This window comes from Canis lupus, chromosome 6, assembly GCF_048164855.1.
Source record: "Canis lupus baileyi chromosome 6, mCanLup2.hap1, whole genome shotgun sequence".
NCBI lineage: Eukaryota > Metazoa > Chordata > Mammalia > Carnivora > Canidae > Canis > Canis lupus.
Genome location: NC_132843.1, coordinates 6890321 through 6910864, shown reverse-complemented (window position 1 = coordinate 6910864; position 20544 = coordinate 6890321). Strand labels below are relative to the sequence as shown.

Below are 20544 nucleotides of genomic sequence, written 5' to 3'. Positions count from 1 at the left end.
TGTTCTTGAGGGAATTAACTAGTGATTTTTACTGCTAGTATTTCTGTTGACTTAATTTATTAATAACCTGGAAATGTTTTTCCTTATATTTGCCCTGCATCGTGCAGTATTTACCCTTCAATTGACTCTATTAATAGAACTGTAATTGAACTGTAGATATATAGTACATCTGATCTTGGTCTGCCACCACATTTTTTAGAAATGATAAATATAATGCACAAACTATTATGGTAATTAGGTGTCAAGGATGATTGTGACTCGGGTACCTTAAATTAAGACAGGCCATTTAAAACTGTAACACTTCTGGTCACAGTGTTATTTTTTTGCTCTCGTATGTCATAAAATGGGGGGTCCTCCTGCTTTCTTGCATGAAGGGACTGGTGCTGGGACAGGGTTCTCTTCCAGCCACTCTCCGATGGGCACTGAGATATCCCTATACAGTAACAGCAGGATCAACACACATCAGGTCATGGAAAAGGCATGGACTTCACAAACTGTAATAGGCAGATTGTCCAGGTATTTGAGCCCCTTGCACACTTGAGCTGTACAAGTAAAACTTCATTTTGAGACCATCACCAAACACCGTGATGGCTCATTCACGTAATAACTAATTACTGGATTCCTCCCATGAGGCATAGGCTCCACACAAACAACAGTGACAAGCACACAGTCCCTGTAGAGTCTCAGGGTCTGGTGGCAGAGACACTGAAATGAGCCGAGCACCATCCACAGCGTGGTCAGGTCTGTGCAGCATGCCAGCGGGGGATGCTCCCTTGTGGAGTCTGTAAACAGATGCTGTACTCACGGCAGCAGCAGCCATGAGGTTTAACTAATAGGCCAAACTGGACCCATAGAAAAGGGATAATAAATAGGTTCTGTTAAACCTCAGACTAATCACTGAATATCAGTAATGGCCAAGATGGCCCAACACTCCAAGAGAGACAGGAATTGGGAGCTTCGGTTAGAAAAGAACTTGAAATGCCATCCTGGGTGTGTTTGAGGGTGTGAGTTCCTAACACCATGTTCTCTGGCCCTGAAGCATCTCAGAATGGTGCTCTCTTCATCAGCTATACCTTTATGTTTTCTTTCTCTTCCTCTTCTTTCCCAGTTGATACCAAGAAGTATAAGAGTAGCTGTGGCAAAGACAAGAAATCAGTTTGACTAACTGCTTCTTGCTTCCATCCTTCTTCCTGTTGCCTTTTATATGCTTGGCTACACAAGGATAGAAGGGAATGTGAACTAAAGTGGAAATAAAAGTCCCAGATTTTTTTTCACTTGTCAACTGATACCAAAGGACATTTTCATTTTAACTGAAACAGAAAAAATATATATCTGACTAATAACATGAAGATTAAAGATCCTGGGCATAGTAATGCCAAATCCTTAAATAAATGGACATCTAAGCTCCATTAGAAATGAAGAGAAAACTCTGGCAGAATTTATTACAGGATTTTAGCCTTGAAGGCATGAAGTCATAGTTTCCCCCACCTTCACAGTTTTAACCAAAAATAACATTCTTTCAGTTAGCAGTTGTGAGGAAAAAACAGTATCTTTGTATCTCTTAAGAGAATATTGAAAAATGGCAATATGATTAAGAAATTGAGAGACATGTTAATTTTTTCTGTATTTAATTAAAGTAGGATAGCATGAACACCACCATTTTAATGGATTGTATGATAAATTATGGGCTCACTCTTCAGCCCCCATCTGTGTGTGTGATATATTAAGTAAAGGAAAACAAAAAGCAAAACAAGGTATTTAATCCATCCTCTCATTCCTGTGAACATCCTTCTCCCTTCTTGACCTTTGCTGTACATTTCTTAAAAACATCCTCCATCGTTAAGATCCTGTGTTTACCGCACCGAATTGTAATTCTTTGTGTCACTTTTCTCTTTCTTCCAGAGCTTCTTTGAAGGGCAGTCTGCACCATGGGACTCCGCCAAGAAAGATGAGAACAGAATGAAGAACAGATATGGGAATATCATTGCATGTAAGTGTTGACAGTGTAATTGTGCTGTGGTATAACTTTCTTTTCTTAGCATCTGCTAAGATTGACCACCAGCCTCACGCGGTAAGAATTTACAGTGCAATTACCACCTTCATCCTTCTGGAAAAGCCAGTGTTATGCTCATATTAAAGAAAGGGAAAACTACCTAAATACCCCCACTACGTCAATGTGTCTTGCTGTGGGGCTAGTTTTACTTTCAGATTTAAGGTTTGGGTAACACAGGTAATGCTAAAATGCTGAGAAAGAAAATGCATTTTAGGAGTAAACATAATAGTCCTAATGTTTCCCAGCTGCTACATGAGAATGAATAGAAATAATGATGTGCAACACTCCTTAATGCAAGGAGCTCAGAGTTCTCAGCAAGCATTAACTCATTAATCCTCCAGACACTTGGGTTAGGTAGGTCAGTAATAGCCCCATTTTAAAGACAGGAAACTGAAACTCAGAAGTTAAATGATAGTCCCCATATCACAACACTCATTAGCAAAAGAGTGAGGATTGTATCTCAGAAATTCCCAGTTCCTGGGAAGCTGAATGCTACCAATCCATAATGCCTTGGACGGTTTTTAAATCGAGCCCAACCTCATTAATGTTCTGTAACGATGCTGAGACGCATGGTAGATTGATGAGCCTCCTTCTCCCAGGGCTGGAGCCATCCATCCCCTGCGCTAAACTGCTCCAAGTCACACAGGACTGCCCCAAGGTGCTGACAGGTACTAACAGAATTAATACCACTTCTGAAGATACATAAATTCAAACAAACAAACAAACAATGCAGGAATAGAGCTGGAGAGCTTGTAGCTCATCATGTAGCTGTTGAGAGAACACGCTGGAAATGTTGGGGTAGTCCAGGGAACGATGTATTAGCTTTATTGATTGTGAAAGTGCAGTGAAATTTTATTTGTCCAAGTTAACATTTCTTGGAAGGACAGGAGACACTGCCAATAGAAGTTTCGGTGATTGTAGAAGTGTTCTGAGTCTACATTCTCTGAAACAGTAGCCACCTGCCACATGAGCACTTGAAATGTGGCTGATGCCACTAATGAACTGAGATTGAAATTGTATTAGACTATAATTATTTTGAATCTAAATAGTACCTGAGACTTGTGTCTCCCACTGTTGGACAGTGCAGATCAACAGTGTGTTTTATCGTGAAAAAAGGAGGGGGTGGGGTTTACACATAAAAGGAACGAACCATCCCGACTGAACATGAGCATGCCCTGTTCTCCCTCTGACCGCTCCTAAGTCCCCACCACTGGTTTTGCAGGTGACAAGTTCTAGCTTCGAGTGTTTTTTCTGTTCAGTTACTTAGTGCTTTGAGTGGTAATATCAGAGTCTCCGTTAGGCAGAAGATGCTTCCCTAAGATCTAAGGCTTCGTTGCCCCTGGGTGGATTCAGTCAACGCTTACGGAGCACCCAGCACCAGGCCCACAGTGAGGATTCCAAGATGACAGGGATGGTGTGCTCACCTTCAGGACAGGGTGACGCAGGCAGGTAACAGAGCACTGTGACGCCGGTACCAGGAGATGACACAGTGCTGGGCTGGAGCTGCGTGTGCAAAGCCATCAGATTAGGGAGGGGAAACGTGACTTCCTGCCAGAGAGTGGTCATGGGAAGAATGGGTTGACCAATATAGATCCTTCCAAGTTCCTTCATATTCTCTGGGAGCAGCTAGAGCTTTGCACTTAGAAGAATCCAGATTTCTCATAATGGCTTAAAGGGTCCCAGGAGCTCTCTTAGCACTGCAGCCAGCTCCAAGGGGGTTTCACAAGGTACAATGGAGAGTTCTCAATATGCCCTGGGCCTCCCTCCATACCAGGTAGAAGGAGATGGTGGTGGGCCTTTGACCTGCAGTCCCCGTAATATCCCAGATGTGGGCCCCTGCTGTGCATACAGAAGGCAGTGTCAAAGAGTGTGATTACCATTCATTGTCCCCTTGCTCAGAATGAGTGCTGAGGGGAACAGGATGTCAGAGGACATTTAATTATAGTCCAGGTCCCCTGTTCTAGCCTAGGGGACCACTGGCTGGAGGGCAGGGGCTAGCACACTGGAACATAGAGTAGGCAGGGAAACAGAACAAAAGATAAGCGTGGACTAAACTACCTCCCAACATCATTGAAATAAAAATTTATACTGTCTTTTTTTGGAAGGCATTGAAAAGCCACAAATCCTAAACAAACATAAAATATTTTAATTCTACTATGTGCTGTTCTCCTTTTCAAATTGAGGCACAGAGAGACAAAATAATGTGCCTGTGATCTCATGAAGAGGTAGTCATCCTTTTGTGATGTAAAAAAAATATTTTTCTCTAATTTAATTGCTTAGGAAAGTTTGTTTTTATAGACCTAGGTAGAGGGATGGCCCCTCCAGGCACACACAAGAATGGCCTACATTGATTGCTTTCTTTCTGTGAAAAGTCTGTAGGCTGTCCATGACATTACAAGTAGATTCTCTCCTATAAAATTCTGTTCAGCTTCCAGAAGCCCCACCCACCTTGTCTCTGCCTTGACTTTCTGGATATGGGGTGTGTAACTGTTTTCCATAGAAACATTGAATCTCATTCCTCTACCTGATTTCTTCCCATGGCTGGACTGAGAATGTGTGGTCAGATAGACAAATAATTTATGCCTTCATTGAACAGATATTTACTGATCGCATCCTGTTTGTGAGACACCACACTAGGCATTGATACAGAAGGATGATTAAACACAATCGGGCATGAAGAACAGATAGTGCTGGGACAGCTTCTCATTTCTACCACCCAGAGCACACTTCTACCACCACCATCATCATCTTCAGCCCTCAAGACCCCACACCTAGGACCGATGATTTTATACCCACCTGTGTAGACAGTGACTGTTCCAGGACATTACAGTCTAGGGGCCAGAGCAGAGCAAGATATGCGTGAACGGATTGGAGAAAGGTACACTAGTGAGGGGTGAGCTAAAGAGGAAAGACCTTTTGGGCAGAAGAGAAGAACACAGGATTTGGAGCTAGCTGACGGAGTTGAGGTCTTGGCCTCACCATATACTAATTGAGTGACCTTGGGTCAGTCATGAACATTCTCAATGTCAGTTTCAGAATTTCATCTATTATGGAAACAAACTTAAATGTGACATAAAAGAACACTGATTGTTGTCACATCTTCTCTTCTTCATTTTTCCTGTGTTGTTTTTTACTCTTCAGCTTAGAAGATTCTGTAGGTTATCTAAAAATTTTTTTAAAAATCAGCATTTGGGGGGTGCCCAAATTGGTTAAGCGTCTGCCTTCAGCTCAAGTCATGATCCCAGGGTCCTGGGATCGAGTCCCCAAATCGGCTCCCTGCTCAGCAGAGGAGTCCACTTCTCCCTCTGCCTCTCCCCCGTGGCTTGGGCTCTCTCTCTCTCTCTCTCTCAAACAAATAAATAAAATCTTTAAAAATTATTAAATTTTTTGTTAAAATCAGCATTTGGAAGCCTCAAGTTCCAGAGGATGAGCTGGTAGGTAATTGCAGGCCGCATCTTGCTCCCTGATTGTTAACTCGACACTGCACAGTGACCCGGCTCCTGACAGGCTGTGACTCTGGGCTCCATTTCTGGGTAGTTTGCCTGGCTATCACCTGGCTAATTTTCTGCCTCTCACCTGCCCTCCATCCTGTTCCCTCCCGTCTTTCAGTATTTCTTCATCCGGTTGCATTGTTTGTTCTTGGACTTTTGTAAAGACAACATCAAGATGAAAATTCTGTCTACGGAAGTCTACACTATCATCCCATCTCCTATTCTAACTTCTCGGTTTCTGTGGCATCTGGAAGCCTTTCCCTGTGCACATGTATCATCTTTTACATGCAGAATTATTCTATTCTATTCTATTCTATTCTATTCTATTCTATTCTGTTTTTTATTGAAGTATAGCTGACACACAACGTTACATTAGTTTCAAGTGTACAACACAGCGATGAGACAAGTGTGTGTTCCTTATGCTGTGTTCACATGATGGTTTCATGTACAGATACATAGGAAAGGATCACTATAATCAAGCTAGTTAACAGATCTTCTCACATAGTTGCCATTTGTGTGTGTGCAGTGAGAGCACATGAAATCTACTCTCTTGGCATATTTCTAGTATTTAATACAGTCTCCTTTAATATAGTCATTATACATAGGATCTCTAGACTTATCCATCCCTCATAATTGCATCTTTGTATCCTCTGGCCAACATCCCCCCATTTCCCCTGCCCACTCATGGAATCGCCCTTCTACTCTGTTTCTCTGGGTTCCACTGTTGTAGATTCCACATATAAGTGAAATCATGCAGTTTTTTTTCTTTTTGTGCCCAGCTTATTTCACTTAGGACGAGGCCCCCAAGGCTCCTCTGCATTGTTGCAAATTGTCATCTTTTCACCTAGTTTTCTGTTGTTTTCTAAAATCCCTCTAGAACTGTCTGTGATTATTTATGTAATTCTGTACGATGCTCTGTGCTGGCATATCCTGAGATAGCATTCACTTAGGCCTTCTCCAGACAGACAATTATTAATGCTTTTTAAGTAGGGTATCCAAATCTTAGAGACCACTGACAACTCACCCCAGCGAAGTAGAATAGTTTGATACCACCAATGGCTTGCAGAAACACCACTGCTGTTGCCTTGAATCCCAGAACTGGGGATGCCTGGGTGGCTCAGCAGTTGAGCGCCTGCCTTTGGCTCAGGGCGTGGTCCTGGAGACCTGGTATCCAGTCTTGCATTGGGCTCCGTGGGTGGAGCCTGCTTCTCTCTCTGCCTGTGTTTCTGGCTCTCTCTGTGTGTCTCTCATAAATAAATTAATTAATTAAATCTTAAAAAAAAAAAAGAATTCCAGAACTGCCCTGGGCCAACCCTCGCCCAGCCTCCAAGTCAGGCTTGCAGGCTGAGTGCTGTCTCGTTAGGGGAGTGGCCCCAGGTTGTTCTGAGGAATTGTTTCATATGGGAGCTGCTTCATTTGAGACTCTATGCATCTTTAGTTACAGCAGTGAAAATAAGTCTTCAATATTTTAGAGTTTGTGGAAGGATTTGAGATAAAAAGAATAAAAATACTTACCCAAATCCCACTTACGTATGCACCCATCTCAGTTTCTTTATAGGCATGGGGAAAAGTATTACTATCCCCTTCCATCCTAAGAAATGGTGTAATTGTAAAAAAGTTGGTTTTGCTGCCAAAGAAGCCTGCTTCCCAGTACCTAAGCATCCAGAATGACCACCAACCAGGAGGAGGAACTAGGGGGGTTCAGTCCATCTATCTTAGAAAATCTCTTTAGTGCTTTTCAGAGAACATTCCTGTTGGTAATGATCACATTCATTGTTTGGCAGCATCATTTGCATATAAAATGGTTTTAATGGTGCTTAAAAACTGTTTATTGGCTTTTGCTCTTAAGTAAATTAAACTTTTCCCTTATTTACATTATGAATTTGCTGAGCTGGTCCTTTCCAAATATAAACCACACCGCAAAAACAGCCCTCCTGATTTTCTCAGTAGTTCCTAATTATAATTAACATTGAGCTTAAGATACACACCAAATTTCCTGGCTAACAGGAACCCCTTGGAGCCTGGGGTCCTCTTTTCTGGGGGCTGGCAGTTGAAGATAAGGAGCCAGAAATCTGCAGAGCCTTCTCAGGCTCCTTCCCCACTCTGTGTGGTCCATTCAACAAAGACATATTGGTCTGCCATGTGCCAGGCTCTGTGCCAAGCTAAAGGCATCCTTTCAACAGATATTATGGAGTGCCTATTAACATGTGGGGCACTATCCCAGGTGTCAGAGACAGAGCAAGGAATAGAACAAAATCCTTTGCCCATATAGCACTTGACATTCCCATGGGGGCACTAGAAAAGGTCACTAAGTACACCGCATAATATGCGTGTTAGGAAGTGAGGCAGGTGACAGGGAAAGGAATCACGTGGGGCAAAGGTTGCAGGTTTTTGTTTTTTTTTTAAGATTTTATTTATTTATTCATGAGCGACAGAGAGAGTTAGAGAGAGAGGCAGAGACACAGGCAGAGAGATAAGCGGGCTCCATGCAGGGAGCCCAATGTGGGACTCGATCCCGGGACTCCAGGATCACGCCCTGGGCCGAAGGCAGGAGCTCAACCGCTGAGCCACCCAGGGATCCCCAGGTTGCAGGTTTTAAATTGTGGTCAAGAAAGGCCTCCCTGAGAGATGCAAGCCAAGACCTAACACAGGTGAGGAAGGGAGCCAGGGCCAGGCAGAGGCCCTCAGGGTGGGGTGACAGGCCTGTGTCAGCATGGGACACAGCAAGGAGACCGGCGACCCTGGAGCAGGGTGAGGGTGAGCAAGGGGAAAGGTGGAAATGTGAAGACCTGGGGTGACCATGGTGGCCCAAAGTGGACATAGCCCCCCATGCGTTCCAGGGAAGGAGCAGGGGAGGAGAGACTTACATAATTATACAAAGGAATTAAATAATTATTGAAATAAATAAAATAAAGTTAAGGGCCACAAAGAAGAGGCATGTGCTATGTGAGACTCTATAATGTGGGGCTTGACTTCAAGAGGTATGGGAAGGCTTCCCTGAGGATGTGAAATGGAAGACCAGTGAGTAAAAGGGTAGAGCAAGAGGGTGTTGCAGATAGGGGGTGCATCCTGTGAACACACCCTTCATATGAGAGAACCCCTTGAGGGTCTGAGGAACTAAAGGAAGACCAGGTAGCCAGATGTGGAAGTGTGGAGGAGTAGGCCAGTGTGGAGAGGGGGAAGCAAGTGGAAGCCAGGCCTACAGGGCTTGCTAGGGAAGGTTAAGGATTTTAGTGTTTGTTATAAAAACAAAGGGAAACCTCATCAAAAGGTTTTTTGGGGGGTGGAGGTGGGGGAGGGCATTGGTCATCAAATTTGCATTTGGAAAATTTAATCTGATTGCAAAATGAAAAATGAATTGGAAAGGGTCACTAGTTTAAGAGATTCTTTCAATTGCTCAAGTGAGAAACAATGATAATATATATAGACTGGAAAGAAGAGAAATAGATGGATTCCAAAAAGAAATACTTGATCAAATCGAATAGATAGGATGTGAAGTAAGGAAGACAGAGGGGCAGAGATGCTTCTATGTTTCTGACTCGTAGGAGAATAAATGGATGGATGGATGAGTGGTACATGGATGGTGAATGTATACACAGAAGGATGGGCCACTTACTCCAATGGGGAACACTATAAGGGAGCCAGATTAGGTGGGGAGCTCAGGGATAGGCATGATGTTGGCAGTAGCAGGGAAAGCTTATAAATTGAATCTGGGGACACACCAAGATGCCTATGAAATATTCAAATGAGATATTCAATAGGCAGTTATATAGACTACTTTGAAGCCTAAAGGCAAGAGATCTGGGCCCAAATATGAACTAGTGAATCTTGCACAGAATGGTGGTTGAAACCATTGGCATAATAATTGAGGAAGCATAGACAGCCTAGTACCTAGCCTGGAGAGGCTTCAATGATGGGAAATACTGAGGCAATAATGACTAACATGTACAAAGGAGCATTGTCTCATGGGGAAAAGAGGGTGTCAATAGGATCTAGTGCAGTAAAGACTCTGATGTAACAACATGAGAATTATTCATGAAATTAGTAAACAGAGCTTTGGAGTGGACAGGGGTGAGGAGGCAATGAATGAGGACATGACAGGAGGACAGACAACTTTTTGAAGGGGAAGAGAAGGGGGTCCCTTCTGAGCTTATTTTTCATCCTCACTGTGGAACCCATACCATCCTACTCCATTTTCCCAGCTAATAGTGAGGTGTCTAAGAGGAGAGTGAAACCTTTAATCCAATCTATCCTACCTGATTCTTTTAATCAGTGACCCAATCTTGATGCTCATACTGAGGACCACTCTTCCAAGGTTTTGTTTCATAGCACTGTGCTTCCTCTACCAGTTGAGCCCCTCCAACAGTGTCACTTCTCAGGAATCTACTACAATCATGATCCAGTGAAAGAATAAAGGCAGGTGAAGGGAGGATGGTGGGAACAAGGGTTAGCCAGATAAGTATGGGCTGGCAGGGAGAGCTTTTGGCATTATAAATCAGATGGATGAGAACAAGGGGGAAGCAAATCAACACAATATGTTTAGGAAAGCAAAGAAAAACATCTAGAAAGATTAGGCAAAATAAGAGTCACGGATCCTGCTAAGACACTGAAGATAAAAGAGTAAGGGTCTGTAATTGGAGGTCTAGGTGTAAACAAGAAACACAGCAAGACTAAGTAACACATAAAACAAACAGCAAGAACAAACATTAACACGGAGCCACCTACAACTAAACTTGAATATTCCATATACGCTTGGTGCTCAGAACTGGCATGGCCTGAGCATCCAGGTGTTCCCAAGCAGGGACACTAGGCTGACATACAGGCCATGCAGGGGTAGGTCACTGAGCGCTTCCCATCCATTCCTTGTCTCTTCTGCATCTTGTACCTTGAAACTAGTGCAGCAGCAGTCCTTGGCAAGTATATAACCACAGGAGGAGCAAAGCCATTATTTGCAGAAATCAATTGTAATTAAAATTAATTTTGAGTCTCCTTTCAGAGGGCAAATGTTACTTAGATCATTGTGATTCCAATTTACCTTAAACACGTCATCAATATTTAGCAGAAAGAGAGAACTGGTTAGAGGTGAAATATTATCAATGACACACTCCTCTTCTACTGCTATAGTAATACCTAATTACATACAAGTGACAGTTGCAAGGCTATTGCCCATATCCATCATGTTTAAAACGAAAATGTTAAAATGTTTGAGACTACTTAGAAGTGTTCTAAATATAATGTTATATGACAAAAAGGGCATAATTAACCCTTTATAGAGACATAGAGTAAAGCATAGAGACCTGCTTTAAATGTCTGGTGACCCCACCTCTAATGTATGAATGCACACATCCATAAACCCATGTGTTTACACATCCATAAAAACACACATGCACACACATAAATACCCACACATCAATACCCACGCACATTCACAGATAAATACTTGCACACATGCATATGTAAGTATACGTCCATGGGGAAAAGCACCAGCAGATTATAATTTTTCAGGAGTAAGCAAAGTTTTTTATGCTTTTTATGTAAAGACCAGGTCTTTATGTGCCTGTTTCTTACCCAAACATATTATTTTGCCCTATTTCTTATAGTCAAAGATTTGTTGAAAGGAATGAGAGGAATAGCCAAGATCTCTAAAATAGATTTCCCAACATGTCAGAATTTGTTATCTTTTGTCATAGGCTAACATTGAATTGTGATTATAATATGAACATTAGTTGGATTTTGATCATATTCCAGTCATCCATGGCTAAATTGGCAACTTTTTTCCCCAATTATAAAAACAATTCATACACATTAAAGAAAAATTACACAGTAGCAAAAAGTTGGGGAAAATTGCTCAGAACTTCACCAACTAAATTCAAACCCTACTAAAGTTTTTTTTTGTTTGTTTCTTTCATCTCTTTCTATTCTCTGCCTTGAAGTTGTTGGCTTTATATTTTTAATTTAAATAGGTTTATTGTTTTATTTCTGATTATAAAGACAGTATAAACTGTGTAGACAAAGTAGTACACAAAATCAGAAAGATGAAAATCAGTATCACTCCAAATTTTCCCACCCAGCAGAAATCTCACTCTTTTACTTTATCCCACTATGCATTTCTACACACATACACAATCATTTCATATAAACAGACTCTTACAAGACATGCTGCTTTATAACCTCCTCCTCTTCACTCCAAAATATGTCACAGAGATCTTCCAAGGTAAAGAAATTAAAGCTGTAGTGATACTTTCTGATGATTGTATCCTATTTGTTTTATGAAACTGTTGGTTCACAACCCTCTTCGAGCTTCCTGGGGAAACCAGCTCCCAGACACAGAGGGAAGGGAGACACCAAAGAAAGAGGCAGGGCACTCCAGGATGGGAGTTGGGAGTTTTAATAAATAAAGGGAACTTAGATACGAGGCTTGTCTTGGGCAGCAGCAAGACGAGTGGATCCCTGCATCTGCCTGCCAAACTTAAAGGTTTATGAAGATATCTTAACTAGGTTCAATTACCTCTATTGTGCAAGTGTTCTCTATACCATATCACTCTCTCAAGACTATGTCATTAGAATAGCCCCAGGGAGCAGGAAAAACAAACAGAACCCACATTCCAAGGATAATGGGGAATGGGCAAGGAACTTCAAATGTCCGGGTCAGCTCATGGGTCAACCACCAGTCACATCTTTTTGATGACCGTCTGCAACAGAGACTACTGTTGATGAGTTCCTGTTAATATTCTTGAATGGTATGAACTAGATGGGGACACAGTAAGTTGTGTTTTAGAAAAGCAGCCCTCAGCATGAATTCAGTAGAGAAAGAAAAGTCTGAAAGCAAAAATGAAATAGTTCAGGGGATAAGTCACCAGATCTTGAATTAAGTTATTGGCAATAATGATGCAAAAAAAAAAAAAAACAAAACTCACTTGTGCTTAGTTCTTCCTATGTGCCACTTACCAATGCTTTACTTATATTAACTCCCTTAATCATCACAAAAACTCTTTAAGGTAACACTATTTTTATTTCCATTGTGCAATTAAAGAAACTAAACCAGGGCAGCCCGGGTGGCTCAGCGGTTTAGTGCCGCCTTCAGCCCAGGGTCTGATCCTGGAGACCTGGAATTGAGTCCCACGTCAAACTCCCTGCATGGAGCCTGCTTCTTCCTCTGCCTGTGTCTCTGCCTCTCTCTCTCTCTCTCTCTCTCTCTCTCGGATAAATAAATCAAAAAAAAAAAAAAAAGAAAAGAAAAAGAAAGAAAGAGAAAGAAAGAAAGAAAGAAAGAAAGAAAGAAAGAAAGAAAGAAAGAAAGAAAGAAACTAAATCACAGAGAGGTTAAAAAACTTGTCCAAAGTCACATAACTAGGGCAGCCCTGGTGGCTCAGCGGTTTAGCACCGCCATCAGCCCAGGGTGTGATCCTGGAGACCCGGGATCGAGTCCCACGTCGGGCTCCCTGCATGGAGCCTGCTTTTCCCTCTGCCTGTGTCTCTGCCTCTCTCTCTCATGAATAAACAATAAAATATTTTTTTAAAAAGTCACATAACTAGAAAGGGACAGAATTGGGATTCAAACCCAGGGATTCACACTCCAAAGCCAGTGACCTTAACCCCTATGTTACACTGTATAAGAATAAAGATGATAAAAAAAAAAAAAAGTTAATATCCCTGATGAACTTAAATGCAAAAATCCTCATGATATATTAACAAACCAAATTCAGCAATACATTAGAAGAATCAATACATCATGATCAAGAGGGATTTATTCCAGGGATGCAGAGATGGTTCAATATCCACAGATCAATCAATGTGACACACCACATTAACAAAATGAAGTATAAAAATTATATTATCATCTCAATACATGCAGAAAAAGCATTTGACAAAGATCAACTACCATTTATGTTAAAAATTCTCAACAACGTGGGTGTGGGGGCATGTACCACAACATAATAAGGGCCAGATATGACAAGCCCACAGCTAATATAATGGTGAAAAGCCCACCCAGTGGTGAAAAACTGAAAACTTTTCCTCTACGATCAGCAACAAGACAAGGATGCCTACCCACTCTTGCCACTTTTATCTAACAAAGTATTAGCAGTTTTAGCCATAGCAATTGCTTAATAAAAAGAAATAAAAAGCTTCCAAATTGGAAAGGAAAAAGTAAAATTATAGTTATTTATGAATAACATGATTTTATATATAGAAACCCCTAATAGCTATACACATACACAAACACACACAAAATTAAAACTAATAAATGAATTCAGTAAATTTTCAGGGTACAACATCAACATACAAAAATCTTTTGCTTTTCTATACACTAACAACAAACTATCAGAAAGAGAAATTAAGAAAGCAACCACATTTAGAATTTCATTAAAAACAGTAAAATATCTAGGAATAAATGTAACCAAGAAGGTGAAAGACCTATACTCTGAAAACAGTAAGAAATTGATGAAATAATTGAAGAAGACACAAATACATGGAAAGATATTCTGTGCTCATGAATTGGAAGAATTAATATTGTTTAAATGTCTATACTACCCAAAGCAATCTACAGATTCAGTGCAATCTCTATCAAAATTCCAATGGCATTTTTTTACAGAAAAAGAACAAACATTCTAAGAATTTGTGTGGGACCACAAAAGACCTTGGACAGCCAAAGCAGTCTTGAGAAAGATAAAGCCACAGGCATCATTCTCCCTGATTTCAAACTACTTTACAAAGCTGTAGTAATCAAAACAGTATGGTATTGGCATAAAAACAGGCGTATAGATCAATGAAACAAAATAGGGATCTCAGAAATAAGCCCACACTTATATGGTCAATTAATTTATAACAGAAGAGGCAAGAATATCAATGGGAAAGGACAGTTTATTCAATAAATGGTGTTGAGAAACTGGGAAACCACATGTAAAAGAATGAAACTAGGCCTCTTTATTACACTATATATAAGGTTAGCTCAAAATGAATTGAAGACTTGTATATAAGACTTTAACCCATAAAACTCCTAGGAGAAAACACAGGTGATAAGCTCCTTGTTGATGACTTTTTGGATCTGACTCCAAAAGCAAAGGCAACAAGCAAAAATAGATAAATGAGGCTACACCAAAATAAAAATCTGCACAGTGAAGGAAACCATCAAAAAAATGAAAAGGCAACCTATTGAATGGGAGAAAATACTTGCAAATCATATATCTGATAAGGGTTAATATCCACATCATATAAATAACTCAGGTAATCTAGCAAAAAAAAATCCAGTTTAAAAATGGACAGCAGATCTGAATAAACATTTTTTTCTGAAGAAGATATGCAGATTGCCAACAAGCACATGAAAAATGTTCAGCATCACTTCACTAGTCATCAGGGAAATGCAAATCAAAACCACAAAATGATATCACCTCACACTCGTGAGAGTGGCTGTTATCAAAATGACAAGAAATAGCCAGTGTTGGCAAGCCATATGGCAAAAAGGGGAGCCTCATGTCCTATTGGTGGGAATGTGAATTGGTGCAGCCACTGTGGAAACAGTATGAAGCTTCCTCAAAAAGTTAAAAACAGAACTACCAGAAGATGCAGCAATCCCACTACTAGGTATTTATATCTAAAGAAAACAAGAACACTGATTTGAAAAGATACATGCACTCCTATGTTCACAGCAGCATTATTTACAATGGCCAAGACATGGAAACAACCTAAGTGGCCATCAATGTGTTGTGCCCAAGATTGCGAATCTGAGAAACGACCAAGGAGCCGACACCGATGCAAGTACATGAGGGTTTATTTACAAGCTCGAGCTTGGGTCCAAGTGTACTCCATACAGCAGAGCAGGGGCTTGGACCCTGAAGTGGGTTATAGCTGGGTTTTTTATGGGCTGGTCTAGGGGATCTTCAGAAGGGGTGGAGGAATTTTTTTCCATTCCAATATGGGGGAAAGGGTGGGGGAGTTTCTTAAGATCTGATACAGGATTCTCTGCCGAGGGCATTCTGAGCTTTATTGTCTTTCCAATATGGGATTCCCTGCCTAGGACATTCTGCAGTTTTTCCTGTAAGTACAGCTCTTATTCCCAGGGACCTAAGATGGCTGTACTTGTGCTAATGCTAAATTTGAGGTGGAATGGCCTTAATTTTTCTCAGCCTCCACAAATGGATGAATAAAAATAAAGAAGATGTGATTTAGATAGATAGATAGATAGATAGATAGATAGATAAGATCTTTATATATAGATATATATATAGATGTAGATGTATAGACATATACATACACATAGATATAAATAGATATACATATAGATAGGGAGATATAGATATATCTATATATAATAGAATACTGGGGATCCCTGGGTGGCGCAGCGGTTTAGCGCCTGCCTTTGGCCCAGGGCGTGATCCTGGAGACCCGGGATCGAATCCCACGTCAGGCTCCCGGTGCATGGAGCCTGCTTCTCCCTCTGCCTATGTCTCTGCCTCTCTCTCTCTCTCTCTGTGACTATCATAAATAAATGAAAAAAAAAATTTATAATAGAATACTATCCAGCCATAAAAAAGAATGAAACCTTGCCACTTGTGACAATACGGGTAGAACTAAAAGGTATTAGGCTAAGTGAACTAAGTCATGCAGAGAAAGATACTGTATGATTTCACTTATATATGGAATCTAAAAAACAAAACAAAGCAAAACAAAACAAAAATAGACCCATAAATATAGAGAACAAACTGTTAGTCACCAGAAGAGAGGAGGTGAGGGGGAAGAACAAAATAGGTGAAGGGTATTAAGAGGTATAATCTTCAAGTTATAAAATAAATAAGACATGGGGATAAAAAAATACAGCAAAGGGAATATTATATCAGCTTTGTATGATGACAGATGGTAACTAGACTTACTATGGTGAGAATTTTGTAATGTACATAAATATTGAATCACTGTGTTGAACACCTGAAACTAACACAATATTGTGGTTTCTAGAAGGTGAGGAGTTGAGGGGTAGGTGAAGGCGGTCAAGTGGTACAAAATCCCAACTATAAAATAAGTAAGGCATGGGAATGTAATGTAAGCATGGTGACCATAGTCAACAATATTGTAGTACATTCTTTAAAGTTGCCAAGAGAGTAAATCCTAAAGTGTTCAACACAATAAAAAAAAAATGTGTAACTTTGTCTAATGACTTATTGTGGTGTGTATATATTTACAATATATACAAATATCAAATCATTGTGTTGTACACTTGAAACTCATTTAATGTTGTATGTCAATTATACTTTGATTTAAGAAAAAAATTTTAAGTAAAAAGACAAGTTCCTGAAAAGATGCCAGGCGCTTAAGATATAGGAGCTATTTGTTTCCAAACCTTTTTTCTGTTTCCTCTTTAAAACCAGCTCAAACTCATTTTTCCCAAAGATTGACTGCTTTAAGGTATGCAGTGTTATCCTGCTCTGCTGACCTCCAAACAAGCATCTTTGTGGTTTGAATTGCTAAACAACAAGGATGTCACTTTTATTGACATAAGAGGGGTAATTCCTAATTAATGGAAACTCTCCAATATTCCATGTACTTGACATGTACTTCTCACTTGGTCTTCCTCAAGATCCTCTGAAGGTAGTCCATCATCAGCCTCTTTTTACAGATGAAGCTCAGTGAAATTCAGAGTTTGTCTAAATTCACAATCTGGGGGAGTAGTAGAGCCAGTATTCAAATCAGGGTCTCTGGGACACCAAAGCTAAATGCTACATAGTATCAACATGAAATGGTTTTGGAATAATCAAAAACACCCATACTGGAGGAGAAGGTTTTGGAATAATCAAAAACACCCATACTGGAGGAGAAACAAGAATGGCAATTTATAATTCTAAAGCTCAAGTCTTTTTTTTTAATTGTTATTTTTTATTTAAATTCAACTAATTAACATACAATGTATGATTGGTTTCAGAGGCAGGCATCAGTGATTCATCAGTCTCATATAACACTCAGTGCTCATTACATCATGTGCCCTCCTTAATGTCCATCACCCATTTGCCCCATCCAGTCTCTTCAACCTTACTATGCTGTGTCTCCTGGAAATACCGGGTCCATATAGTCTTGACCCTGTGACTTTCATGAACAATTGACCTATTGTTAGCCACAAATCTCATTGGATTTCCCATACTTTTATACCTGAACAGCTGAGTTCTCCAAACACCTTCCTCCTTTCAACCCAAGCCATAGCCCCTGGTATTGGGAAAGCCTCCAAAACAAAGTGGAGGGATAGAGATTTCAATCAATGGGCAGTGGCATTTCTGCGGATCCCTTGCCTGAGTGTCTCCCATATTTGCCAAATGCCAAAAATGTCCTCTAGGCATTTCCTCATAGTTGTTTGATACTATTTCACCTCCAGACTGCCCCAGGAGAGGGAATTGAGCTTCCTGAAAGACTGTGTGATGTATGATATATGATAGTCTTAATTGGCTTATGACTCAAGGTAAATGAGATTTCAAGAAAAGATGGTAGCGGGCCTACCTGTACTGACTTATTTGCTCCCCAATAGTCTATATTTATTGTTTTCATAACCAACTGAGCTTGATTTAAAAGAGGATGCCTCAGAATCCCAGTTTCTGTCACTGAGGCATTTTCAGATATGGAGCAGGAATTTAGGGAATATTCTCCTGGCTGGAGGGACAGATCATCTTACTTCTTTTGTCTTTATTTTCTCTGATTCAGCATGAGTGATGGTGAGACTTTTCCTTTTTATTTTACTGCTCTTGAGGAACGATGGTGCTCTCATTGGTGCGCCAGAAGGCAGATAAGTACCTTGATAAGTACGGGCCAAATGCAGCCAAGAGGGCAATAGTGCAATGACCAGCCTCCTCTCACCAGGCACAATTCACATCCTTTTGCTCTCCTCCACAGCAAGATTAAGCTCCTCTCCTCCTGACTCCTTCCTCTGAAAGATTAAGCCCATTCTCAGTGCTAAAATATCTCTCTCCCTGCCTTAAGATACACTGATTTATCAATAGTCCATTTTATCGCTAGAAGAAAAAATGCCTCCAAAGCCTCGTTTCAGTAATTCCTAAACCATCTCTGGAGTACACATTAATAATGCATGAGAGTTGTCCTCTAGTGGCAAACTCTAGAGTCATTGCCACCACTGACTTTAGTTTACTTCTTCATGGAAAAGGGAAGTAGCAGGGGGAGTTCCCAAGGGCTCCAAGAGTGTGAGTCCCTGACTTGCCCTTCCCACTTTTGAAAGTGCTATTTCTCAGGACATCCAGGCTTAGAGTGGAACTTGAGGAGGTATTCTACAAGGGAGGGCTAGAGAAAGTAAGTCCACTCCCAGTTTTTTAAAAATTGTAAAATAAACATAAGATGAGACTTACCACGTGAACCTTGTGTAAGTGTCTGGTTCAGTGGCAGTAAGCTCATTTGCACTGTCATGCAACCATCACCACTCATTGCTAGAACTTTTTCATCTTCCCAAACTGAAAATCTGTACCTACTCAACAGTGACTCCCTGTCCCCCACCTCCCTTCAGCCTCTGGCAACCACATTCTTCTCTCTGTCTCTGTGAATTTGACTTCTCTGGGCATCTCTCATGTAAGTGGAATCATATAGTATTTGCCCTGTGTTGGGCTTGTTTCAAAGAGCATAATACCCTCATTTTTATTTTTAAATAGTGAAATATAGGTACAGAACAGGGTATAAAGCATCCAAATGTAGTTTAATAGATTTGTTGTAAAGCAAACACTCATAAAACCACTAAGCAAGTCCATGACAGTCCCTTACCAGCATCCCAGAAAGCCCCAGTGAACCTTGCCTGACAACTGGCCCCTTACTCCATTGAGACAGTGATGACCAAGACCTGGTGTCCGTTTGTGGGGTGAAGGGTTAAATGTGTTGCACTTACTTGCTATGTGTTGCAACCACTACATGTGGTTGTGTTGTGAAGAGAGGCCATGGGCTGGGCATTGGGTGAAAGGTGTTCATAGGGATATTCAGAATGGACACTATGTGGTCTCTCACCCAAGAGGTTATAATCCAATGGAATCAACTTTAGAATAAGGAGAATATACTACCATGCTTATAAAAAGAAGTAAAACCAAGTTCAGTCTGCTTAGGAAATATGCCCTGCATATGTCTTGTGGGTTTCCCCATGAGGAGGATAGTGAAAAGATTAAATCTGGAGAAATGGCAGCCAAGTCAAAAAAAAAAAAAAAAAAAAGATGGAGGGAGGGAGGGAGAGAAGTAACCAAATGAACACTGGGAGATGATGGGGAAATTCTATTTCAAAGGTCCTGTTTATGGGAAATGAGAGTGCAGTCTTATCGGAGATGGAAGTCCCTTTGCAGAACATTCCAGAACAATCTGAGAAGCCCAACGGTGGTAAATTACAGGGAATGGGCTGCATTCATCCTGAACCTCTAAGAAAAATAAAGTGTGAAAGAGTGAGGATTCTGACAAGGAGGTACAATAGATCCTAAGACAACACTGCTTCTAAAGATTGGGAGGCTCTGATGTGATGCCTGCCTTTTAAAAAACTGCCCAGGGAAAGCCACAGAGTACAGGAAGGCAGACCTAATCTCCTTTTGGAAAAGCTGACTAAAAGCCTGATGTGTGTGGAATAGCCATGATTCAGGTCTATTGGAGCATCCTTCATTTGGGAGGCTCAGATGGCTTTACTGCTGGCATTGCTTTACCACCCTCCTCTGCAGTAGCTGTGTGTGCGCGCTGGCTCTCCTAACAAATACAAAAGCCTGAACAATCCACACGTCCCTGGCACCCCAATGACTCACCTCCCCTACGTCACCAGCAAAAATAAGGATGGGGGTCTCTGGTTTTAAGCACAATGTACTCTGAGAAACTAGATCTTAGAGCTAGCTTTCCACAAGGAAAACTTCTGACTGCACATGGGCCCATTCTCGGGTTGCTACCATCTGTATGGGCATCAGCTGTAGGGATAGTGAGAAGAACAGTCCTGCATGTCTGTCACACGGCATGTGACAGTGGCAACAGCCGACATTTATCCATCACTTACTGTATACCAGG

At 40.9% G+C, this 20544-nt stretch overlaps 1 protein-coding gene across 7 annotated transcripts in view; it reads left to right on the top strand.

The window, feature by feature from the left end:
• Nucleotides 1-20544, top strand: part of PTPRM (protein tyrosine phosphatase receptor type M) — a 779952-nt gene that overhangs the window by 674200 nt on the left and 85208 nt on the right. For all 7 annotated transcript variants that reach the window (XM_072828757.1, XM_072828756.1, XM_072828755.1 and 4 more), the window contains one exon: nucleotides 1903-1990. In XM_072828757.1, coding sequence (XP_072684858.1) covers nucleotides 1903-1990 — 88 coding nt within the window. The remainder of the gene's footprint in view (nucleotides 1-1902; nucleotides 1991-20544) is intronic.